The 22,165-nt window shown below is 41.4% G+C and overlaps 1 protein-coding gene across 5 annotated transcripts in view; it reads right to left on the reverse strand.

Annotated features, from left to right (window-relative positions):
* Positions 1-22,165, reverse strand: part of LOC147345317 (acyl-coenzyme A synthetase ACSM2B, mitochondrial-like) — a 48,326-nt gene that overhangs the window by 22,826 nt on the left and 3,335 nt on the right. For 3 of the 5 annotated variants that reach the window (XM_086375479.1, XM_086375478.1, XM_086375476.1), the window contains exons 3-13: positions 20,122-20,332; positions 17,289-17,496; positions 15,683-15,826; positions 12,871-13,027; positions 7,445-7,524; positions 7,107-7,230; positions 5,175-5,255; positions 3,946-4,047; positions 2,337-2,464; positions 2,115-2,214; positions 998-1,117 (exon numbers count right to left, since the gene is read on the reverse strand). In XM_086375479.1, the coding sequence (XP_086231605.1) occupies positions 998-1,117; positions 2,115-2,214; positions 2,337-2,464; positions 3,946-4,047; positions 5,175-5,255; positions 7,107-7,230; positions 7,445-7,524; positions 12,871-13,027; positions 15,683-15,826; positions 17,289-17,496; positions 20,122-20,332 (1,455 nt within the window). The remainder of the gene's footprint in view (positions 1-997; positions 1,118-2,114; positions 2,215-2,336; positions 2,465-3,945; positions 4,048-5,174; positions 5,256-7,106; positions 7,231-7,444; positions 7,525-12,870; positions 13,028-15,682; positions 15,827-17,288; positions 17,497-20,121; positions 20,333-22,165) is intronic. The other 2 variants (XM_086375480.1, XM_086375477.1) reach the window with 1 other exon arrangement.

The raw sequence follows: 22,165 nt of genomic DNA on the forward strand, positions 1-22,165 counted from the left end.
TGTCTACCCCAGACACAAAAATGTGTTTTTCATTTCCTCCAGCAAGCTTCTATCTTGTACCCACCTCCAAAACCTGGGATATCCATTTCTACATCAATCTCCATGCCTTAGTTTCTTGCCCCAGTGTAAAAATAGCTGAAAACAGGGAGAGTGTTTTTATGTTATTTGTTATTGTTCTATGTTATTTACCTTTTCTGGTAAGAGCAGTTCCTTTTTATTGTGGTGAGCTCACTGAGTCCGTGTCAGGGGTGTAGGGCAGCCCTCTCTCCCATCCTTCTTGTACTTGCTCAGGTCTGATTACATAACTCAGAACTGGCAAATCAGAGTGCCCATTCCTCTGGTTACAAAGATTGGTTTAATCATGGGTACATAACCTAAACTGGTTCAATGAGAATGAACTTGAAGACTTTTGCTGGTGCCTTTGAGGGGAAAGATGATTTTTTTTTTTTTTTTTTTTTTTTACTGAGATTATCTAAGCTGCTAAAACTGTTTTTTTGGAGCTCCTGGGGACTATCTCACAGGGAGCACAATTCAAGAAATGAAGCCAATACAGAAAGAAGGAGAGTTAAGGGATGGAAAAAGACATCCCTGACCACACCATCTGAATGTTTGGTATCAGCCACAACAAAGCTTCCCCAACCTTGGACTTTACAACTGTGTGAGCAATACACTTCAGATTGAATTTCTGTCACTTGCAAATGAGAGAATCTTGAATAATATAGCAAGACCTCAATGCCAAGAGGGGGGATATGGGCCAGATATTGGCTAGAACTTGTTTCCATGGGCGAATCTGAGTTTCAGTTCAGAGTGAATTAAAGGCCAATTTTCAGGCATCTAGGCAGCTACTGGATTGTCCTTTTGGATTTTCTTGGTCATAATCAGGCAGAACTTTAGAGTAAAGTCTTGGTCCTCACCCTGAAAAAGAGAACTACAAGAGAAAAACCATATCTCCATCCCTGAGTAAAGGGGGAAGGACATGGGAATCCAGAGGCCTTACCTTCCTCGGGTACTTGTATGGTGCTGTCACCAGCTTCACATGCTGCTGCAGCTCCTTGGTGAGCTCTTCTGGGTCACGGGACAGAAAGTGTGGGGCCAAGACCACAAATGCCTTCACTACCTGCAGCAAGGATGAGGGCCCAGAGAAAGATCAGAGTGCATTGTCATGCCCTGGGATAATCAGTGTCAAGACTTCCACCACCGCCACCACCTTTATATCCCCTCATTTGCACCTCCAGATATCTGGGGCTAGGGAAAAGTAGGACCTGGGGACAATCATGGCCAAGATTCCAACTTTCTCTCAAGTTGTTTATTGATGAGCAGGTAGGACTGTAGATTGAGACCAGGATTACCTCATATCCCAGGGACAATAGAGTGTGATGGGAAAAAGTTAGTTAGAAGAGAGGAAAATAAAGGCTGGGAACAATAAACCTAAAAGATTTGTTTAACCTCTCCAAGCTAGTTTGCCAACCTATAAAATAGAGATCCAACTTCCATATTTAATTCATGGGAAATAAAAGGAAATCATATACAGTATGGCTTAGCTCAGTGCTTGGCACCCAGGGTTTTGAGCCTATGATATTTCCCACACCTGCCAGGTGTATGATATTATCAATTTTCACCCTGGACATCAACCCACGTCTTTCCACCTTAAATTTTCCTTCACATACACAAGCTCTTCTAGATTTCATCTGGGCTTATTTCATTAACCTTGGCATTACAGGGGCCTTTCTTCCTCTCTTCCTCTCACTAAAAACCACATGCCTCAAAGACTCTATCTTGGCTTAAATTCCTCCTCTGTTCTAGTCAGGGAATAGATTCTGATTCAAATGCCAAACAGGATAGAATATCTGCAGCCCCAAAAGACAGACTTTGTGTAGTACTTATTACAGGTCAGACTTTGTTTCAAGCACATTACAAATATTAACACATTTAATCCTCACAACAGCTTTGCATCTTGCATATGGTTAAACTGAGACAGAAAGGCTAAATAACTTGTCCAGGGACACACAGCTAGTAAGCAGCAGGGCTAAGGTTTGGGCCCAGACTGTCTAGCCCCAGAGTTCATACTCTTAACTACCATCTGTACACCCCCCAGGCCACAGTTCCCCCATCACCTCTCCTCGAATGGGGTCCGGGCTGCTTACTACAGCTGTCTCAACCACAGCAGGGTGCTCCGTTAGTGCATTCTCCACTTCTGAGGGCCCAATCCGGTACCTGCAGAAAAACCTGTCTTTCAGAGAAGACTGGACACTCAACCTCTAGCTCAGCTCAGAAGTCTAGAATCAGACAGAATAAAGAACTGGATTACCCTTTTCCTGCCCAGAAACCAAGCTTACCCACTGGAGTTAATGATATCATCTGTTCTTCCCATGAATTGGAAATATCCATCTTGATCCTTGATTGCCCGGTCTCCCAGGACCCAAAAATCCCCTCTGATGTTGGATTCTGTCTTCTCAAGATTGTCCTGGTGACCACAGAAAGACAGTCATTATGCCTGCAAAGCCTAAATCCTCTGCCCTGGGCCTGCCATCACCAGATGTGCAGATTGTTCACTTTACAACTTGAATTACTACACATGGTAGAACTTCCCTGAATAGGTGGAATTGGCACTTCCCCTTTTATTTATTCCACCCAGAGTCTCTCACTTACTCCTCTGGGGTCCAGTTTGATGGATAATATTAATGAATCCATTCGCCCATGCTCTCGGGCCTTTCCCCCATTGGATTCAACCTTTCCTTTACTGGTCAGCCTAACCCCTGCTCCACCCCATGACACTGTTCAAGGGCATCATGATTTATGAGACATTTTTCTTGGGTCCAGATTGTTAGATATGAAAGTTCTAGAGATACACCAGCAAGCTGTCTGAGGCTTGGGTCAATGTGCATATTTCTGTAATGGCTGAACCCCTCTGTTCAACTGAAGTGCCTGTTTATAAGCACAGAGAATGATTGAGGTTTGCCCCTTGTCAGAGGATCTCTATCTCTATATTTTGTTCAAGAGTAGGGGTGTGAGCTTTAGAGTAGATGCTCCATCTCTGGGTTAAAAGGTGGCATAAGGAATTCATACCCCTAGCTCCTTCATTTGGAAGTTAGGGGTATTGAAGATCTGAAAAAGCAAGAGGAATCTGAGGAAACTGAGGTGTGAGAGAGGAAACGGAGGTATGAGAGACCAGTAACTTGCCCAAGATCACACAGCAATTAGTAGAGCAGGATTTTAAACTCAAGTAATTTGGGCCCAAGGACTCAAGGGGTAATTGAAAGGATTAAACAAGTTTAAAGCATATAAACTGCTTTAGGAGAGTGCTTACCATGTGGTAAGCTTACAATAAATGGCAGCAACTGTAACTATTGGATTATTTACTTTATTCTTTAATCATCTTGGTGTCAGAGGTCCCAGCCCATTGTTCACTGTGGTGGACTTGAATGAGTCTTGTAAACTCTGACTTTACCATTCTCACCCATAGAGTGGGGCAGTTGGATCTGAGGGTCACCTATTTTTAATATTCCAAGATCTGAAGATAGGAATGCTTTTAACTTATGGTGAAGTCTTAGTGTAAAGCATCTTGCATGGCTCTAGAGGAGATCAGTGGCATAGAGCAGGGGCATGGTACTTGAGAGAGGGGGCAGTACTGCCCTTGGAAGAATGCTGCTCTATATTATTCAGGGGCAATAAACTTTCTGTCATAAAACAGCTCTTGGAAGTGGAAAAGGGTTACTGTGAGAAAGACAATTAATCAACTGGAATCTTAACCATAGGCTAAGAAAAGCAGGAGTGAATAACCAGGCTTTTTGCAAGGCAAAGTGCCCGTTCCTAGACACTTTTTTCCTTTGTCCCTTTGTCCCTATTTCTTACCAAAGCTTCTTGGGAGGTGGGAACTCCCCTCATGCCTCTCAGAACCCACTATTTCCACTAGGATACAGAGGGGGATGAGTAAGCTTTCCTCACCACATAGCCAGAAAAGATGCCTATAGGTCTGATGGGTTTGACTCGAATGCCCACATCTCCTTCTGTGCCAGGTGGCAGGACATTGCCCTTGTCATCTATTACCTGCAGAAAGAAGCAGATTGGAAGAATGGTCTGCATAACAGTAGACAGCTTGAATGGCAACATGAAAGAGCTGATCAAATAGAAGATCATCTTACTCTAGTGGTGACTGAAAAGAGTTGGAAACCAAGAGAAGCCAAGAGCTTTAAGTCCAAATTTTTAATCCATTTGTCTGAAATGGTTTAGGTGCAACCCCTTAGTGAGACTGGACCAGATGATCTTGGGAAGATACTTGTAGTTTTAGGAATTCATGAAGTATAATAGCACCCTATTATTTTTGAGGCTCACAGACTTGGACATCAGATAGATTAAAGTTCAAATTATGACTCTGATACTTTATTAGTTGACTTTGTGTTACCTAAGTTCTATGTCTCAGTGTCTTCATCTGTGAAACAGAGATAATAATAGCTTATTTCACCAAATTATGTGAGAATTAATTAATATACTAAAAATCAGTCTTCATAAATGATTATCATAGATATAAGGGATCAGGTAATTACACATAACACTGACTAGAATGTAAATTGTTATACTTTAAATACATATGCTTATATATATATATATATATATATATATATATAAACATAGACACATATAGATAAGTTCTATATCTTGGAATTTAGCCCAAAGAAATAATAAGGAATAGGAGCAAAATTTTAGCTATGGCATATTCATTGTAGTGTTGATTTTACTGATGAAAATTTTAGAAATCATCTATTAACTAACAAAAGGCATAAAGAGTGGTGGAACCATACTATCTATTGCTATGTAGTAATTAAAAATTCTGCTGTAGATAGGTATTAATTGACCTGAAAAGATGGCCACCCAAGATTACACAGGGATAAAATTAAGTTACAGAATTGTATGTCAAAATTCACCCCATTTTTGTTTTAAAATGTGTATATTTATATAATTAACTAGCTAACCAATTTTCCACCTATTCAAAGTGGTTTTTCCTGGATGATTAGAATATGAATAACTTCCTTTCTCCCCCATCCATCCCTCCTCCTACCCTCCTTTTTAAATATTATTTTAATATCTTTATTGTTTTTGTACAATGTAATAAGTAAATTGCTGAAAATAATATATATATATATATGTACCCTCACTCCTTAATACCCCTAACAAACCTGCACATCATAATGGGGAATTGCAGTTCCCAGGTACCCAGGTTTGATTTTCATTGTCTTGGAAACTCTGCAAGTGAGTCCCTGTGGAAAGTAGTAGACAGATTGGTAAAAAAGATTCAACAGAGCAGGTCCTGACACAGTCCTGTAGTTGGTTCATGTTTGGTAGCTCCCTCTCTCCTTTTTGCCTGGCTTGTTCCCTTTTCCTGGAACCTCCATCCTAGAGGTTTCACTAAAGTATTTGAAAAGCTTCTGATTGACCTTGCCCCAGGGAAGAGGAACTAACAACTCATAATTAAAGCATTGCAATCGCTTTAGAGGGGCCAAACTTTAATAAGGGACTATGGATACCAAAAGTCCTTTAATACAGTGTGGGATTAAATTCTCTCCCATAAGAAGGAGAGCGCTGTTTGAATCCTGAGATGAATTCTCCTATGGAGATCTTGGTGTCCAAAGGAGCATCCCTAGACATGGTCTCCTGTGAATGGCTAGAAGCCCAGCCGTAATTCCATTGTCCTCAGCCACACTTGCAATGTTCTTCCACATCACAGTGCTGCCATGAGCCCTCTCAGGAGCTCTAATGGGTCAGGGGACCAATTAACTATAAAAGGATGTGGATAGAAGAGTATAGAGGAGGAGGCAATAAGTACTGAGAGTCAAAGTAAGAACGCTGGGGAAAAGAGTTGGGGGGAGTATTCCCCAGGTTGTTTTGATAACATGAGTCCACATTGTGCTCAGTTCAGTTCAGTTCAGTTGCTCAGTCGTGTCTGGCTCTTTGCGACCCCATGAATTGCAGCACGCCAGGCTTCCCTGTCCGTCACCAACTCCCAGAGTTCACTCAGACTCACGTCCATCGAGTCGTGATGGACTCTAGCCATCTCATCCTCTGTCGTCCCCTTCTCCTCCTGCCCCCAATCCCTCCCAGCATCAGAGTCTTTTCCAATGAGTCAACTCTTTGCATGAGGTGGCCAAAGTACTGGAGTTTCAGCTTTAGCATCATTCCTTCCAAAGAACACCCAGGACTGATCTCCTTTAGAATGGACTGGTTGGATCTTCTTGCAGTCCAAGGGACTCTCAGGAGTCTTCTCCAACACCACAGTTCAAAAGCATCAATTCTTCGGCACTCAGCTTTCTTCACAGTCCAACTCTCACATGCATACATGACTACTGGAAAAACCATAGCCTTGACTAGATGGACCTTTGTTGGCAAAGTAATGTCTCTGCTCTTCAATATGCTATCTAGGTTGGTCATAGCTTTCCTTCCAAGGAGTAAACGTCTTTTAATTTCATGGCTGCAGTCACCATCTGCAGTGATTTTGAAGCCCAAAAAAATAAAGTCTGACACTGTTTCCCCTGTATCCCCATCTATTTCCCATGAAGTGATGGGACCAGATGCCATGATCTTAGTTTCAAGGGACCCCAAAAGTTCCAAGAAGATATCTCAGCAGATGAAGTGGTGGTGGTGGTGGTTGTGGGGGGGGGGTCTTAGTGGTTTCTCTTCTCCATCCCTTACTTCAATCTGAGCAGCTTGACATGTGCCCAACACATGTAATAAACTCAGATCTCTGGCAAAACATTCCCCCACTACAGAGGACTCTCCTGATGACACCACCTGAAATACTAGGCCATTATCCCACCTATCTTCACTTTATCTGCTTCACTTGTCTTTGTAGAACTTTTCACCATCTGGCATGTCATTTATTTGTTTATATGTTTCTCCCCCATGACGGCTAGAATGTAATCTCCATGAGAGCAGGATCTTTGTCTGTTTTAGTTCTGCTGAATTGCCAATATCTCCCCCATAGTAGGTCTTAATAAATATTTATATTTATTGAATAAGTATATGATAAGTGGTAACTCATATCTTTATTATCAAAGAGCCTTTGAAACCCACGAGTTTCACCAGCCCATGCTTTCCTAGAGCAAGTTTCCTACCGTTTCTGTCTGGCCATAGAATTCTAGGATGTCCAGTCCTGTTTGGGCCTTCCATTTTTCCAGAGTGTCTGGAAGGAGGGTCTCCCCACCACTGAAGCAACACTTTAGATGTGGGAACTTGTAACTGAGGAAGAGAAGAGAAATCAGTGTTCTCCTGGGCCTCTCTTGAACCAGACTCTGCTTAAGCCTAGAGCTGGATTCTAGGTGCTTTGACAATGAGGTTGACTTTATGGGGGCTATGCATGCTCAGAGGGCCACATAAATAAGCACATGTGTATGTCACAGAGGCAAGGTATGGCCAATAGACCAGAGGCTCTTAACCCCAAAATCCCCATCACCTGGAAAGGTCCTGTAGTAGCAACATCCGGTAAACAATGGGTGCGCCTACCATGTAGTTAATTGGATAGCTGGACAGAACCTGGAAGAAGAGAGTTGAACTTAATCAGTAGCACAGTGGTTATGGGTATGGGCTATGAAGCTGTAGACTTAAACCTTGGCTTCTTTACTGGGTCTACTTCAGGCCAAATGAGCCCAATTTTCATGAACCTTCAAACCAAAAATGACAGATGAATGATTGCAGTTTTTATTACAGAAAAACGTCGAGGACAGTTTGTTTTTTTTTTTCTTTTTGGTCAAATCAGGCTGCTTCTTCCTGCCAATTGACTGACTTGTCCCTATGAACTCACCTCTAGAATTACATAAACTTCCAGTCACCAATGGGAGATCAGCTGCTGTTGCAAACCAACCGTGTGGTCTTAACTGGTGGAGGTTAAGTCTTTAACCTCCTTAGACCAGTTTTACAATAGGTTAATGATCTCTGTTTGTTTCCAAGGCAAACCATTCAATATCACAGTAATCCATGTCTATGCCCTGATCAGTAATGCTGAAGAAGCTGAAGTTGAACATTTCTATGAAGACCTACAAGACCGTCCAGAGTTAACAACCCCAAAAGATGTCCTTTTCATTATAGGGGACTGGAATGCAAAAGTAGGAAGTCAAGAAACACCTGGAGTAACAGGCAAATTTGGCTTTGGAGTATAGAATGAAGCAAGGCAAAGGCTAATAGAGTGCTGCCAAGAGAACGCACTGGTCATAGCAAACACCCTTTTCCAACAACACAAGAGAAGACTCTACACATGGACATCACCAGATGGTCAACACTGAAATCAGATTGATTATATTCTTTGCAGCCAAAGATGGAGAAGCTCTATACAGTCAGCAAAAACAAGACAGGGAGCTGACTGTGGCTCAGATTATGAACTCCTTATTGTCAAATTCAGAATTAAAATGAAGAAAGTATGGAAAACCACTAGACCATTCAGGTATGGCCTAAATCAAATCCATTATACAGAGGAAGTGAGAAATAGATTTAAGTGACTAGATGTGATAGACAGAGTGCCTGATGAACTATGGACTGAGGTTCGTGACATTGTATAGAGACAGGGATCAAGACCATCCCCAGGAAAAAGAAATGTAAAAAAAGCAAAATGGCTGTCTGAGGAGGCCTTACAAATAGCTGTGAATAGAAAAGAAGCCAAAAGCAAAGAAGAAAAGGAAAGATATACCCATTTGAATGCAGAGTTCCAAAGAACAGCAAGGAGAGATAAGAAAGCCTTCCTCAGTGATCAGTGCAAAGAAATAGAAGAAAACAATAGAATGGGAAAGACTAGAGATCTCTTCAAGAAAATTGGAGATACCAAGGGAACATTTCATGCAAAAATGGGATCAATAAAGGACAGAAATGGTATGGACCTAACAGAAGCAGAAGAGATTAAGAAGAGGTGGCAAGAATACACAGAAGAACTGTACAAAAAAGGTCTTCAAAACCCAGATAATCATGATGGTGTGATCACTCACCTGGAGCCAGATATCCTGGAATGTGAAGTCAAGTGGGCCTTAGGAAACATCACTATGAACAAAGCTAGTGGATGTAATGGAATACCAGTTGAGCTATTTCAAATCCTGAAAGATGATGCTGTGAAAGTGCTGCACTCAATATGCCAGCAAATTTGGAAAACTCAGCAGTGGCCACAGGACTGAAAAAGTCAGTTTTCATACTAATCCCAAAGAAAGGCAATGCCAAAGAATACACAAGCTACTGCACAATTTCATTCATCTCACACACTAGTAAAGTAATGCTCAAAATTCTTCAAGCCAGGCTTCAACAATATGTGAACCATGAACTTCCAGATGCTCAAAGTGGTTTTAGAAAAGGCAGAGGAACCAGAGATGAAATTGCTAACATCCGCTGGATCGTCAAAAAAGCAAGAGAGTTCAGAAACTTCTGCTTTATTGATTATGCCAAAGTAGATTTATTGATCTACTTCTGCTTTATTGATTATGCCAAAGCCTTTGACTGAGTGGATCACAATAAACTGTGGAAAATTCTGAAACAGATGGGAATACCAGACCACATGACCTGCCTCTTGAGAAACCTATATGCAGGTCAGGAAGCAACAGTTAGAACTGGACATGGAACAACAGACTGGTTCCAAATAGGAAAAGGAGTACGTCGAGGCTATATATTGTCACCCTGCTTATTTAGCTTATATGCAGAGTACATCATGAGAAAGCCTGGGCTGGAAGAAGCACAAGATGGAATCAAGATTGCTGGGAGAAATATCAATAACCTCAGATATGCAGATGACACCACCCTTATGGCAGAAAGTGAAGAATTAAAGAGCCTCTTGATGAAAGTGAAATAAGAGTGAAAAAGTTGGCTTAAAGCTCAACATTCAGAAAAGTAAGATCATGGCATCTGGTCCCATCACTTCATGGCAAATAGATGGAAAAATAGTAGACACAGTCCCAGACTTTATTTTTCTGGGCTCCAAAATCACTGCAGATGGTGACTGCAGCCATGAAATTAAAAGATGCTTACTCCTTGGAAGAAAAGTTATGACCAATCTAGACAGCACATTAAAAAGCAGAGACATTACTTTGTCAACAAAGGTCCATCTAGTCAAAGCTATGGTTTCTCCAGTAGTCATGTTTGGATGTGAGAGTTGGACAATAAAGAAAGCTGAGCGTGAGGAATTGATGCTTTTGAACTGTGGTGTTGGAGAAGACTCTTGAGAGTTCCTTGAACTGCAGGGAGGTATAACCAGTCCATCCTAAAGGAGATCAGTCCAGGGTATTCATTGGAAGGACTGATGCTAAAGCTGAAACTCCAATACTTTGGACACCTGATGTGAAGAGCTGACTCATTTGAAAATACCCTGATGCTGGGAAAGATTGAGGGCAGGAGGAGAAGGGGACGACAGAGGATGAGATGGTTGGATGGCATCACCGACTCAATGGACATGAGTTTAAGTAATCTCTGGGAGTTGGTAACGGACAGGGAAGCCTGGCTTGCTGCAGTCAGTGTAGTCGCAAAGAGTCGGACACGACTGAACAACTAAACTGCACTGAATCCCAACCGTATTTTCCCCAAAATATTTTTGGGACATAATTCAGGTAGAAAGTGCTTTTAAAAGTTAAAAGCACCTATAGACTTTACAGAAGTGCTACAAAAAATAAGGTACTACTGAGTACTTGCCAGGCTCTGTGCTCTCTCATTTAATTCCCACTATAACCTGATGGAGTTTGTATTATCATCCCCATTTTACAGAGGGTTGAGCAACTTGCCCGAAGCCGCACAATCAGCAAATAGCAGCACTGTCATTTGCAGCCTATACTTTTTAGTAATACCACCTTCATGGACTTCCCTGGTGGCTTAATGGTAAAAAATCTACCTGCCAATGTAGGAGACACAGGTTTGATCCCTGGGTCTGGAAGATACCCTGAAGAAGGAAGTGTCAACCCACTCCAGAATTCTTGTCTGGGAAATCCCATGGACAGAGGACCCTGGTAGGCTAGAGTCCGTGGGGTTGGAAAAGAGTTAGACACAACGGAGAGACTAAACAACAGCAATAATATCACCTTCATTCCATGCTTTGCTTTGTACAGAATTTATTACAAAGAATGGTTTAGACAGAACATCTAAAAAAATCACTAATGTTAACACACCATGTAATTATTTCCTCTGAGTGCTTTTGACATACTGGTATAAGAGATGAAAATTATCTCACTTCCCTTATTGCCTTGCCTTACAGGAAGCTCAACATGCAATTATCTACTTATTTGCTTTACCCACTTATTTGCAATTACCTACTTATTTGCTTCCTTTCCTTAGTCTTCCCACTCACTCACCCAAATCTTCAGCCTATATTTCCCTAATAGGCTTTATAATTTTACATTTGTTCCATACTTTTTTTCTATTTGTGACTCTTTACAAAAGCCACTTCAAATCTTTTTGTGGAAGGAGACAGAATAAGAATTTGTTTAAAACAGAAAATGACAGAATCATATAAAGAGAATCTCTTGAGAGACTGCAGAACTTGCCCTTGGAAGATGTCATCTATGCTTCAGTTTGCTCCTGGTATCTCTACTGCCAGCCAAACAGAAATCTGAGTCATTAACTGCTACAGAGATCTGGAGGCCCCAGGGTGTTAATTGCCCACTCTCTATCACAAATGAAGTACAAATTGGGTGTGCCTTTGCAAGCAAAATGAGCCTATTTCCATTGCTTTGTTGCCGCAGGATCCTGCAGTTTGTAGATTTTATTTAATGGTTACTCCATCAAGTTCCACAGGAAGAACTCTTATTTATTCTTCAAAATTCCTCATAGATGATAATCTCAGACTGAAAATGACCCTAATGTCCACCAACAATAGGATGGTAAGAGAAACTGTGATAGACCCACAGAATGGAACACTATACAGACTTCTAATATGTGCAGTAATATGGACAGTATTCACAGAGAATATATTGAATGAAAGAAGCCTGACACAAAAGATTACATGAAGTTCAAGAAGAGGCAAAGTAAATCTATGGTGATAGAGGTTAACAATGAATAATCTATGGAGTGTGAACAATGACATGAGGGGTATGGCCTGTTTCTGCAATGCAAGTAACATTTTATATCTTGATCTGATGGTGATTACATGGCTATGTGTTGTGGACTGAATGTTGTGTCCCCCCACAATCCATACACTGAAGCCCTAAGCCCCAGTGTGATGGTATTTAGAAGTAAGTCCTTCAGAAGACAATTGGGTTTAGATGCAGTCATGAGGGCGGGTCCCTCATTGTGAGATTATTGTCCTTATAAGATAAAGAAGGAATACCAGGGCTCACTCTCTTTACTGTATGAGGATATAGCAAGAAGGCAGCCCAGAAGAGAGTTCTTACCAAGAACCCAACTATACCGGCAGCTTGAGCTCAGATTGCCAGGATAATGAGGAAATAATTGTTTGTTGTTTAAGCCACCCATGCTATGGAATTCTGTATAGCAGATGAGCGATTAATAAAAGGTCTAATGCAGGTAAATCATTTTCAAGCTACACACTTAAAATGGTTACACTATAGGCACACACATACACACACATGCACAAGACAGCATCATCTCTAGTAGTCCATTCCTCTGCATTACACTCAGTTCACTGTCATCTATCTGATACTTGATACCAGAGCAAGGGCCCATTAAATATGTGTTAAATGAAGGAATGACCCATGATGCTTGTCTCCTGAATATAGTCCTTTTAATTGTGTATGTGTCTGTCTCCTTTCCCAGACCATGAATTGCATGAGGGCAGGAACCATTTCCATCTTGCTTACTGAACACTTTCTATCCGCATGGCTAAGCTTAGTAAAAATTAGACGAATTGAAAGAAACTTCAAGATGGGCTCACTCTGACCATCCGGTGCAAACTGGATCTTCTCTTACCTTTAGAATGATCACTGGATCAAACTTTGGCAAGAGATGGATAAATGTGCATGCTCCTGACGTCCAGGGTTCCAGAAGTGAGCCCAAAATGTTCACTATCCAAGCTGTGTCTGATATAGGCCATATTATGTCAGAGGCTTGCAGGTCTGTCCATTTTCTGAGAACACAGAGGAAAAACATATATGAGTGCATGTGGGTGTGGATGGAGCATGAGTATGTGTATACGTGGGTAGAGGTAGGTATGTGTGCAGAGGACTGTGTGTACCTGAATGTTTGCATATGTGTATACGTATATTAAGGTATAAGCAAGCAGGGGGAAGGAGAGTTGTTCTATCCACATGTCCTATCTCAAGAGCAGGTGCCTGTTCAGAAGGTGTGACTCCAGCTCCCATGACTCAACAGCTAACTGGGTCTCATTTCCACTTTAACTCCAGTACTGAGTACAGCTTGTGGCCTGTGATAACCACTTAGGAAATGTTTACTAAAAAAACACACCTAAGTGGATATTCTAAAAAGTGGCCTTGCCTGCAAGTTGAACTTTGGCTGCATAGACCTTGGTTGGTTCTCTTTTTTTTTTTTTGAGCACAACTGAGGGTCTCATGCAGAGTGACACTTGTAACCTTTCTCTTTTTAGGCCAGAATTTAAAGTATTAAGCTTGTCTTAAAGCAAAAATACATGAACCATGAACTTCCAGATGCTCAAGCTGGATTTAGAAAAGGCAGAGGAACCAGATATTAAATTGCCAACATCCACTGGATCATTGAAAAAGCAAGAGAGTTCCAGAAAAACATCTATTTCTGCTTTATTGACTATTCCAAAGCCTTTGACTGTGTGAATCACAATAAACTGTGGAAAATTCTGAAAGAGATGGGCATACCAGACCATCTGACCTGCCTCTTGAGAAACCTATATGCAGGTCCGGAAGCAACAGTTAGAACTGTACGTGGAACAACACACTGGTTCAAAATAGGAAAAGGAGTATGTCAAGGCTGTATATTGTCACCCTGCTTATTTAACTTATATGCAGAGTACATCATGAGAAACACTGGGCTGGAAGAAGCACAAGCTGGAATGAAGACTGCTGGGAGAAATATCAATAACCTCAGATATGCAGATGACACCACCCTTATGGCAGAAAGTGAAGAGGAACTCAAAAGCCTCTTGATGAAAGTGAAAGTGGAGAGTGAAAAAGTTGGCTTAAAGCTCAATGTTCAGAAAACTAAGATCATGGCATCCGGTCCCATCACTTCATGGGAAATAGATGGGGAAACAGACTTTATTTTTCTGGGCTCCAAAATCACTGCAGATGGTGACTGCAGCCATGAAATTAAAAGATGCTTACTCCTTGGAAGGAAAGTTATGACCAACCTAGATAGCATATTCAAAAGCAGAGATATTACTTGACAACAAAGGTCCATCTAGTCGAGGCTATGATTTTTCCAGTGGTCATGTATGGATGTGAGAGTTGGACTGCGAAGAAAGCTGAGCGCCGAAAAATTGATGCTTTTGAACTGTGGTGTTGGAGAAGACTCTTGAGAGTCCTTTGGACTGCAAGGAGATCTAACCAGTCCACTCTAAAGGAGATCAGTCCTGGGTGTTCTTTGGAAGGATTGATGCTAAAGCTGAAACTCCAATACTTTGGCAACTTCATGCGAAGGGTTGACTCACTGGAAAAGACTCTGATGATGGGAGGGATTGGGGGCAGGACGAGAAGGGGATGACAGAGGATGAGATGGTTGGATGGCATCACCGACTCAATGGACATGAGTTTGAGTAGACTCTGGGAGTTGGTGATGGACAGGGAGGCCTGGTGTGCTGCGATTCATGGGGTCACAAATAGTCGGACACGACTGAGCAACTGAACTGAACTGAACTGAACTGAAAGCAAAAATAATTTAAGCTGCATAGAAAGAACTTCCCTGTGGCTGGGAATTACCATAGAATATGTCCCGTCCTAAAGATGATTGCTACTTTCACCCACAGCCAGCTCTGTAGAGAAATTAGGTCATAGCCAAATGGAATCAAATTTTCGAGGGTGAGTGGGAATTTAATATATTAGCTTCATTTATTTATCTTTCCATCTTTTGAAACTGTTTTTCTTACTGTAGCTCTTCTATTAAATAATTTCTATGAAATTTAATTTTCTGATGCCATAGGCTCATAGATAGGACATTTAAGTTTTTGAGGTCTTTTGCATTAAAGCATTTTCTAGTTGTAATAAAATTAGCATGGCAAGCAGGATCAACTGAAAAAATCAAGATCTCTTGTTATCATTGCATGACAATCTTAACACACTATTTTCTGACTCCACTGATGAGATTGATGTAGAGTGAAAGAAAAGACTAAATTATGAGATCCAAGATACAGAAATTCTGAGATCTCAGTTCATATTATTAATCCAATTACAGATCCCTATTTAATGAATTTGAAAAGTAATTTGCTACTGACAAAAACAGCCTCTTGGAATGTGGACAGCATCAAAGAAAATTACTAACATTCCAAAGGACAAGCTACAGGTCAGTCTTGGGAAAAAATGCATATCAACCTTGTGCTAAGCACTCAAGCTAATAGATACACTGCTCAAAGCACTGAAGAGGTTTTGTGATCTCTTGTTATCGATGACAGAAATGTTCTACCACGGGTCACTGGATACCCAGCTTGCTAAGCCATGTTCCCCCTTGCCCTCCTTTCCAACTCTGTTTCTCAGAAGTGCCACATGGTAACCTATTTATTTCAAGAGAATTGAATTTGAGTTCAGAAACATCTCAAGGTCTAGTCACATAGTTTCCAGAGAGAAAGGACTCTTCTTACCCAGCATCCATCTTGGCCTTTATTCCTAGGCTTGAGTGGGAGTGTTCTGCCATCTTAGGAAGGCCACTAGTTCCACTGGTGAAGTAGATGGCAGCTGCTTCTTGGCTCCCAGTCTCCACAAAGCAATGGGTAGTAGATGCTTTCCTGACAACAGTGACAGATTGTCACCTAATAAGATCTGCCCTGGACCCCAGATGTCTTGGTGACTCATGCCTTCCCATCTTCCCTCATACTGGAGAGGCAAGTCAGCTGACACACTCTAGAAGGGAGGCTTATGAGTGGATAAGATTTTGAGACTTTGAGTCAGTCAGACTTGGGTTTGAACACCACTCAAGTTTGATACTTTGTTAACCATGTCACTCTAGATTATTTATTTAACTTCTCGGAGTCTCATTTTCCATATCTGAAATATGGGATCAATATAACACCCATCTCAGAGTTATTGAGAAAGTTAACTTTAACACAAAGGAAATGGCAACTTGCTTTGAGAACTCAGTGAATGTTAATTTGCTTGTTGTTGGAAGCCACAGCATGACAGCAGGTGCACAGGAGATGCTCAATTAGTGTAAATTTTCCCAATCTACCCTTTTGTAGTCCCTAGAAGCATTTACTCCTCTTTGGAGTCTCTCAAAGCTGCTGTTATGTTGTCTATTTCCCTGACAGTTATATTAAAGACTGTAACACTAGAAAGAAAAAGCTTACACCCTCCCTAGGAATTTCCTAAGGTATTGACTCTAGTGTGGAGATTTCAGACATATGAAAGGGAGACTTTTCTGGCCAATCATGTTATAGACGGCTGGCAGCCTCATTTAGGGATGCAGAAGATGGGAAAAGGAGTCTAGAAACCCTGTGTACCAGCCATCTCCTGTGTTTTACCACATACCCTCTCAGCTTTACCTCTTATTCAACACAGTCAAAAGCTCTGGGTGAGTTCCAACTTGCTGTTGCTTCTACTGCGAGCCACAGTGAGGTGAGGCACTCTGTGCCTCCAGCCTTCATTCTCTGTCACCACCATGGCATGGGACTCTGAGCCTATCCTGCACGCATGTATGTGCAGCCCGGAGTGTGGGGTAAATAACACCTCTGGGCAGCCCTCTATGAATGCAGGTTAAGGGCTGATGGGTCAGTGTTTGTCAGTCCTTCAGTAGATAATCCTGAGAGGCATTCTGTGTGCTCCTCAAAAGGTCCCTGCAGATCAAGGCCCACTTATGCTGTGCAGTGACTCAATAATAAAGATAATAAACTCTGTATTAACTCTTACTTCTTTCCTGCTTAACTCTCCCCCATCATACACACTGCTCCTCAGACTTCCCAAATAAAGAACCTGCACATAAGTGCAGGTTTCCATCTTTGGTAAAAGCTCAGGCTAAGACATGTTGATGGGCTTCCCTGGTGCCTCAGTGGTAAAGAATCCACCTGCCAATGCAGGAGACGTGGGTTCGATCCCTGGCCTGGGAAGATCCCCTGGAGAAGGAAATGGCAACCCACTGCTGTGTTTTTGCCTGGGAAATCCAATGGACAGAGGAACCTGATGGGCTATAGTCCATGGGGTCACAAAAGAATTGGACAAAACAGTGACTAAACAACAAGACACATAGATACTCACCACAGTAGTGTCTTGAAGTCCAGCCACCCATCCCGTTTTTTCTCAGACACCAATAGTTTCGTTTTCAGAGAAGGGCACTCAGGTGCCACAGTGTCCACTATCTCAGCCACCTCATCCCCAGCCACAATGGCCTTGGCCTTAGACACCTGCAGCCTATAGAGAATGTCTTTGGCTTTCATCTGGATGGTCCCAGGCATGAAGACAAGGCCTGGAAAAAGTCAAATGACTTAAAGACAGAACTGGAAGGGATGGTTAATTTCTCCCCTAGAGAATCCTAATATGAACAGCCAGTGGGGAGCAGCTGGGTTAGGGGAGGTTGGGGTGGTGATAACCAATGGGGAGTATCAATAATAAAGGAACTGGGGACCAGAGAGTGATTTAAACACAGATGTCCCTGGGGTTGTCAGAGCTGTAAGGAGTCTACTGAGACTGAGAGAAACCGAATTGCCTGCTGTTACAACATTGGTAGTCTAAGGCCACTAACACACACATACACACACACACACACTGCCCTATAGAAGTTTGCTATATCCAAACAATCATATATAGTAACTAAAATATTAGAGCCTTAAAAGAACTTGCAATTGTCCATGCGATTCTGCGGTGCTCAAGGTCCTGACTATCTCAAGCATGGGACACTGAATTTTCTTTGGGAAGAGCACTCCTAGGTTTTTGTTTTCTATCTTGATGAGACTTTTGTGACTTTGCTTTATTCTTCTGGATAATAATTAGACTGTTTCTCACCTGTCATAAAGCTGCTTTCACATGTTCTTCCTGGTTATTAGTCTCCACCTCTGGCTTGCTCTCTCCCACTCTCAACACTTCAGGATCCACACTGCAGACCCATTACCACCTCAACTGTCCCTCCATCTCCTGCTCTGAGTTCTCCTTCCCTTCAGACCATTATCTCTCAGTGTGTCACTTTGGGTGACTTTTCTCTCATGGCCTGCTCACTCCTCCCATGGGCTACCTGCTTCTCTAGCTGTGTTCAGATTCCTCTGATAACTCTTACTTTCTTTTTTTTTTTTTACCACACTCACATTTTCTTCCTTATTGATGAGAATGCTTGTTGTGTGTGAAGAAGACCAGGAAAGATAAGTTGTAAATGAGGGATACTGGTGTTTCTTGAGGCTCTTTCACTTCTCATCTCTTATATCTAAAAATTGATAATTTTTAAATTTTTGTCTGCATCTCAGATGTTATGCCCTTAAATCCCAGCTATTCACTTCTCATCCCTTCCTTTTTATCCATATATTTAAAAAATTGAGATATAACTGACATACAATAATTTATTTATTTGAAGTATACAGATTAATTATTTGATATACCTATATACTATAAATGAATACCACAATAAATAAATAAATATTAAATAAAAATAGATAATTAATAAATACTACCTTATGTCATCTATCACTATACATGACTACACTTATTTTTTATCTTGTGATGAGAATGTTTAGAATTTACTCTCTACAATACATATTGTTAACTATAGTGATCATGTTTTATATTATACACCTAGGACATGTTCATCTTATAACTAGACCGTCTCCCCACTTCTTGAACATTACTTGGGTGCGCCTAACTCAACAGCTTCCAAATTGAAATTGTCATCTTTCCCTGATTTCCCATAGCTGCTTCTCACTGTGAAAAAGACCACTGCATCCACCCAGTTGCCTGAGTGACTCTGACTTCTCCATCTCACACGATTTCTTCCTCTACCTAATGTCATTCATCAAAAAAAATCTTGCGATCAGTTTTCTCAAATCCAACCACTTAACTTCATTTCTACTTCCCCATCCAAATTGAAATCACTATCATTCTTTGTCTCCTATTTGAATTCCTCAACCCCATTCTTTCCCTCCTTCATCCCATTCTCCATGCACCATCCAGAGTCACCATCTATACATAGAAAACAATCATGACATGTAATCAGTTTACGGTTTCCATTCCTCACTGCATAAGGACCCAGTACCCTTCCCTTGCCATGGCTTACAAGATTCTGCCAGTTTAGCACCTGTCCATCTTTCCAGACCCATTTGCCATTACTTTCTCTTTGCTGCCTGGGCTGTAGGCACACAAATCATCATTCCAGGTTCTTTCATGATTTTCAGGCTTCCCTCCCCTCTACTGTTCCCTCTGCTTGGAGCACTCCTCCTCTCTTCCTCCTTTCCTGGTTCAATCCAACTTGTCCTTCAGCTCTCAGACTAAATACTACTTCTACTAAGACTTTTGTAAACCTCTCAGATTAGTCTGTTTGGGTCTCCTTTTATAGCAAAGATCAGCAATTTTTTTCTACAAAAGGCCAAGCAAATGTCAAATATCTTAGGCTTTATGTGCCAGAGGCTCTCTGTCCAAATTATGTTAGTCTGTTATTATAGTTCAAAAGCAATCACAGATAATATACAAAAAGGGCATGACTGGGTTCTAATAAAACTTCTTATTTATAAAAACAAGCTGTGGGCTGGATTTGCCCTATAGGTAATAGTTTGACAAATATTTTGTATAGGTTCTTATAGAACCTCATGCCACTTATCAAAACTGTGATTCAATAGTTGTATATGCAATTAATAATTTAAAGCAGCTGTCTTTCTCCAGAGATCTGTGAGTCCCATAGACTCTGTTTTGTTTACTCTGTATTAGCAACCAATTAGTATAGTGCTTAGGGCATAGTTTGCTTAAATAAATGGGAGAACAGTGGTGTCTCTATATGACGAGGGACCACATGATAGGTGGAGGGGGCATCTTTTGGGAGGAATGATTGCATTTCTCTGCCACCACTTTCCTTCACAAGGGAGATGGTGCCCTGCTCAGGTGGTCAATCACCAACCTGCCCGCATGCAGCCAAGGATCACCAGCCACCACTCAGGCACTCGGGGCAGCACCACTGTCACACGGTCCCCACGCTGCAGACCACATGTCCCTGCGAAGACGTTGGCTGTTTGTTGACTGAGTTCACTCAGTTGGCTGAAGTTCCACATTACCTCATCGCCATTGCCATTCACCCACCACAGGGCTGGGCCAGGGGGTCGCTTGCCAGCCTGAAGAAAGAAAAGGCCTAATGATTAAAGTGGGCTGGTACACAAGCATGTAAAATAAATTCCCATCTTGGAACTGCCGCAGTGGTGCTTAATAAGCTTTTTGATCCCAGGACTCCTATACACTCTTAAGAAGTATTACAATCCTAAAAAGCTTTATTTATAAGCCCTTTATTAATATCTCTCAATGTTTGTTAGAAATTAAACTGAGAAATTATATACATGTGTGAATAAATCCATTATTGTTGTTGTTTTTGCTCAGTCGCTAAGTCATGTCCAACTCTTGGTGACCCCATGGACTGCAGCACGCCAGGCTTCCCTGTCCTTCATTATCTCCTGAAGTTTGCTCAAAGTCATGTCCAGAGTTGGTGATGCCATCCAACCATCTCACCCGCTGTCATCCCCTTCTCCTTCTGCCCTCAATCTTTCCCTGTATCAAGATTTTTTCCAATGAATTGGCTCTTCACATTTGGTGGCCAAAATATTGAAGCTTCAGCTTTTAAATATAACAGTAATAAGTCCATCATATATTAACACAAATAAGATATGTTTTATTGAAGAAGTAAGTATACTTTCTGAAACAAACAAAATATAATGAGAAGAGTGGCATCATTTTATATTTTTGCAAATCTTAATATCTTCCTTAATAGAAGACATTTGGATTCCTTTATTTTTCTGTATTTACTTCGTTGTAGCCTCTGGAAAATGACACAGTATACTTCCGAGAGAATAAGAATTAAAAAGGCAAATATTACCTTAGATTTATCTATCTATCTCTATGTATTTATTTTTTATTGTGGTAAAATATGCTGTGCTTAGTTGCTCAGTCATGTCCAACTCTTGCAACCCCATAGATTGTAGCCTGCCAGGATCTTCTGTCCATGGGGATTCTCCAGGCAAGAATACTAGAGTGAGTTGCCATGCCCTTCTCCAGGGGATCTTCCTGACCCAGGGATCCAACCAGGGTCTTCTACATTGCAGGTGGATTCTTTACCAACCAAGCTACCAGGGAAGCCCATGGTAAAATATACATCACATAAAATTTACCATTGTAGCCATTTATAAAGTACACGGTTTGGTGGCATGCATTTATACTGCTGTGTAATCACAACCATCATTTGTCTCCAGAACTTTTTCATTGTCTAAAACTGAATCTGTGTATTCATTATACAATGACTCCCCAGTCCCTTATCTCCCAAGTCCCTGGTAGCTACTATTCTACTTTTTGTCTCTGAATTTGACTACTCTGCTGCTGCTGCTGCTAAATCGCTTCAGTCATGTCCGACTCTGTGCGACCCCATAGACGGCAGCCCACCAGGCTCCCCCATCCCTGGGATTCTCCAGGCAAGAACACTGGAGTGGGTTGCCATTTCCTTCTCCAATGCATGAAAGTGAAAAGTGAAAGTGAAGTCCCTCAGTCGTGTCCGACTCTTAGCGACCCCATGGACTGCAGTCTACCAGGCTCCTCCATCCATGGGATTTTCCAGTCAAGAGTACTGGAGTGGGGTGCCATTGCCTTCTCCATTGACTACTCTAGGTACCTCATATAAATGGACTCACACATTATTTTTCCTTCTGTATCTGGCTTATTTCACTTGTCTATAATGTTCATCTATGGTGTATCATATATCAGAATTTCGTTCTTTTTAAAAAATGTTGTGTAGATATGCCAATTTTATTTATCCACTAGTCCATTGATAGACATTGGATTGTTCCTACATTTTGGCTACTGTGACTAATACTACCATAAACATGGTGTATAAATATCTCTTCAAAACCCTGCTTCTGATTCTTTGGGGTACATACACAACAATGGAAAAACTGGATTATACAGTA

This window comes from Bos grunniens, chromosome 25 (genome assembly GCF_055505025.1).
Source record: "Bos grunniens cultivar Pamir isolate PY7600 chromosome 25, Bosgru_T2T1.0, whole genome shotgun sequence".
Classification (NCBI taxonomy): domain Eukaryota; kingdom Metazoa; phylum Chordata; class Mammalia; order Artiodactyla; family Bovidae; genus Bos; species Bos grunniens.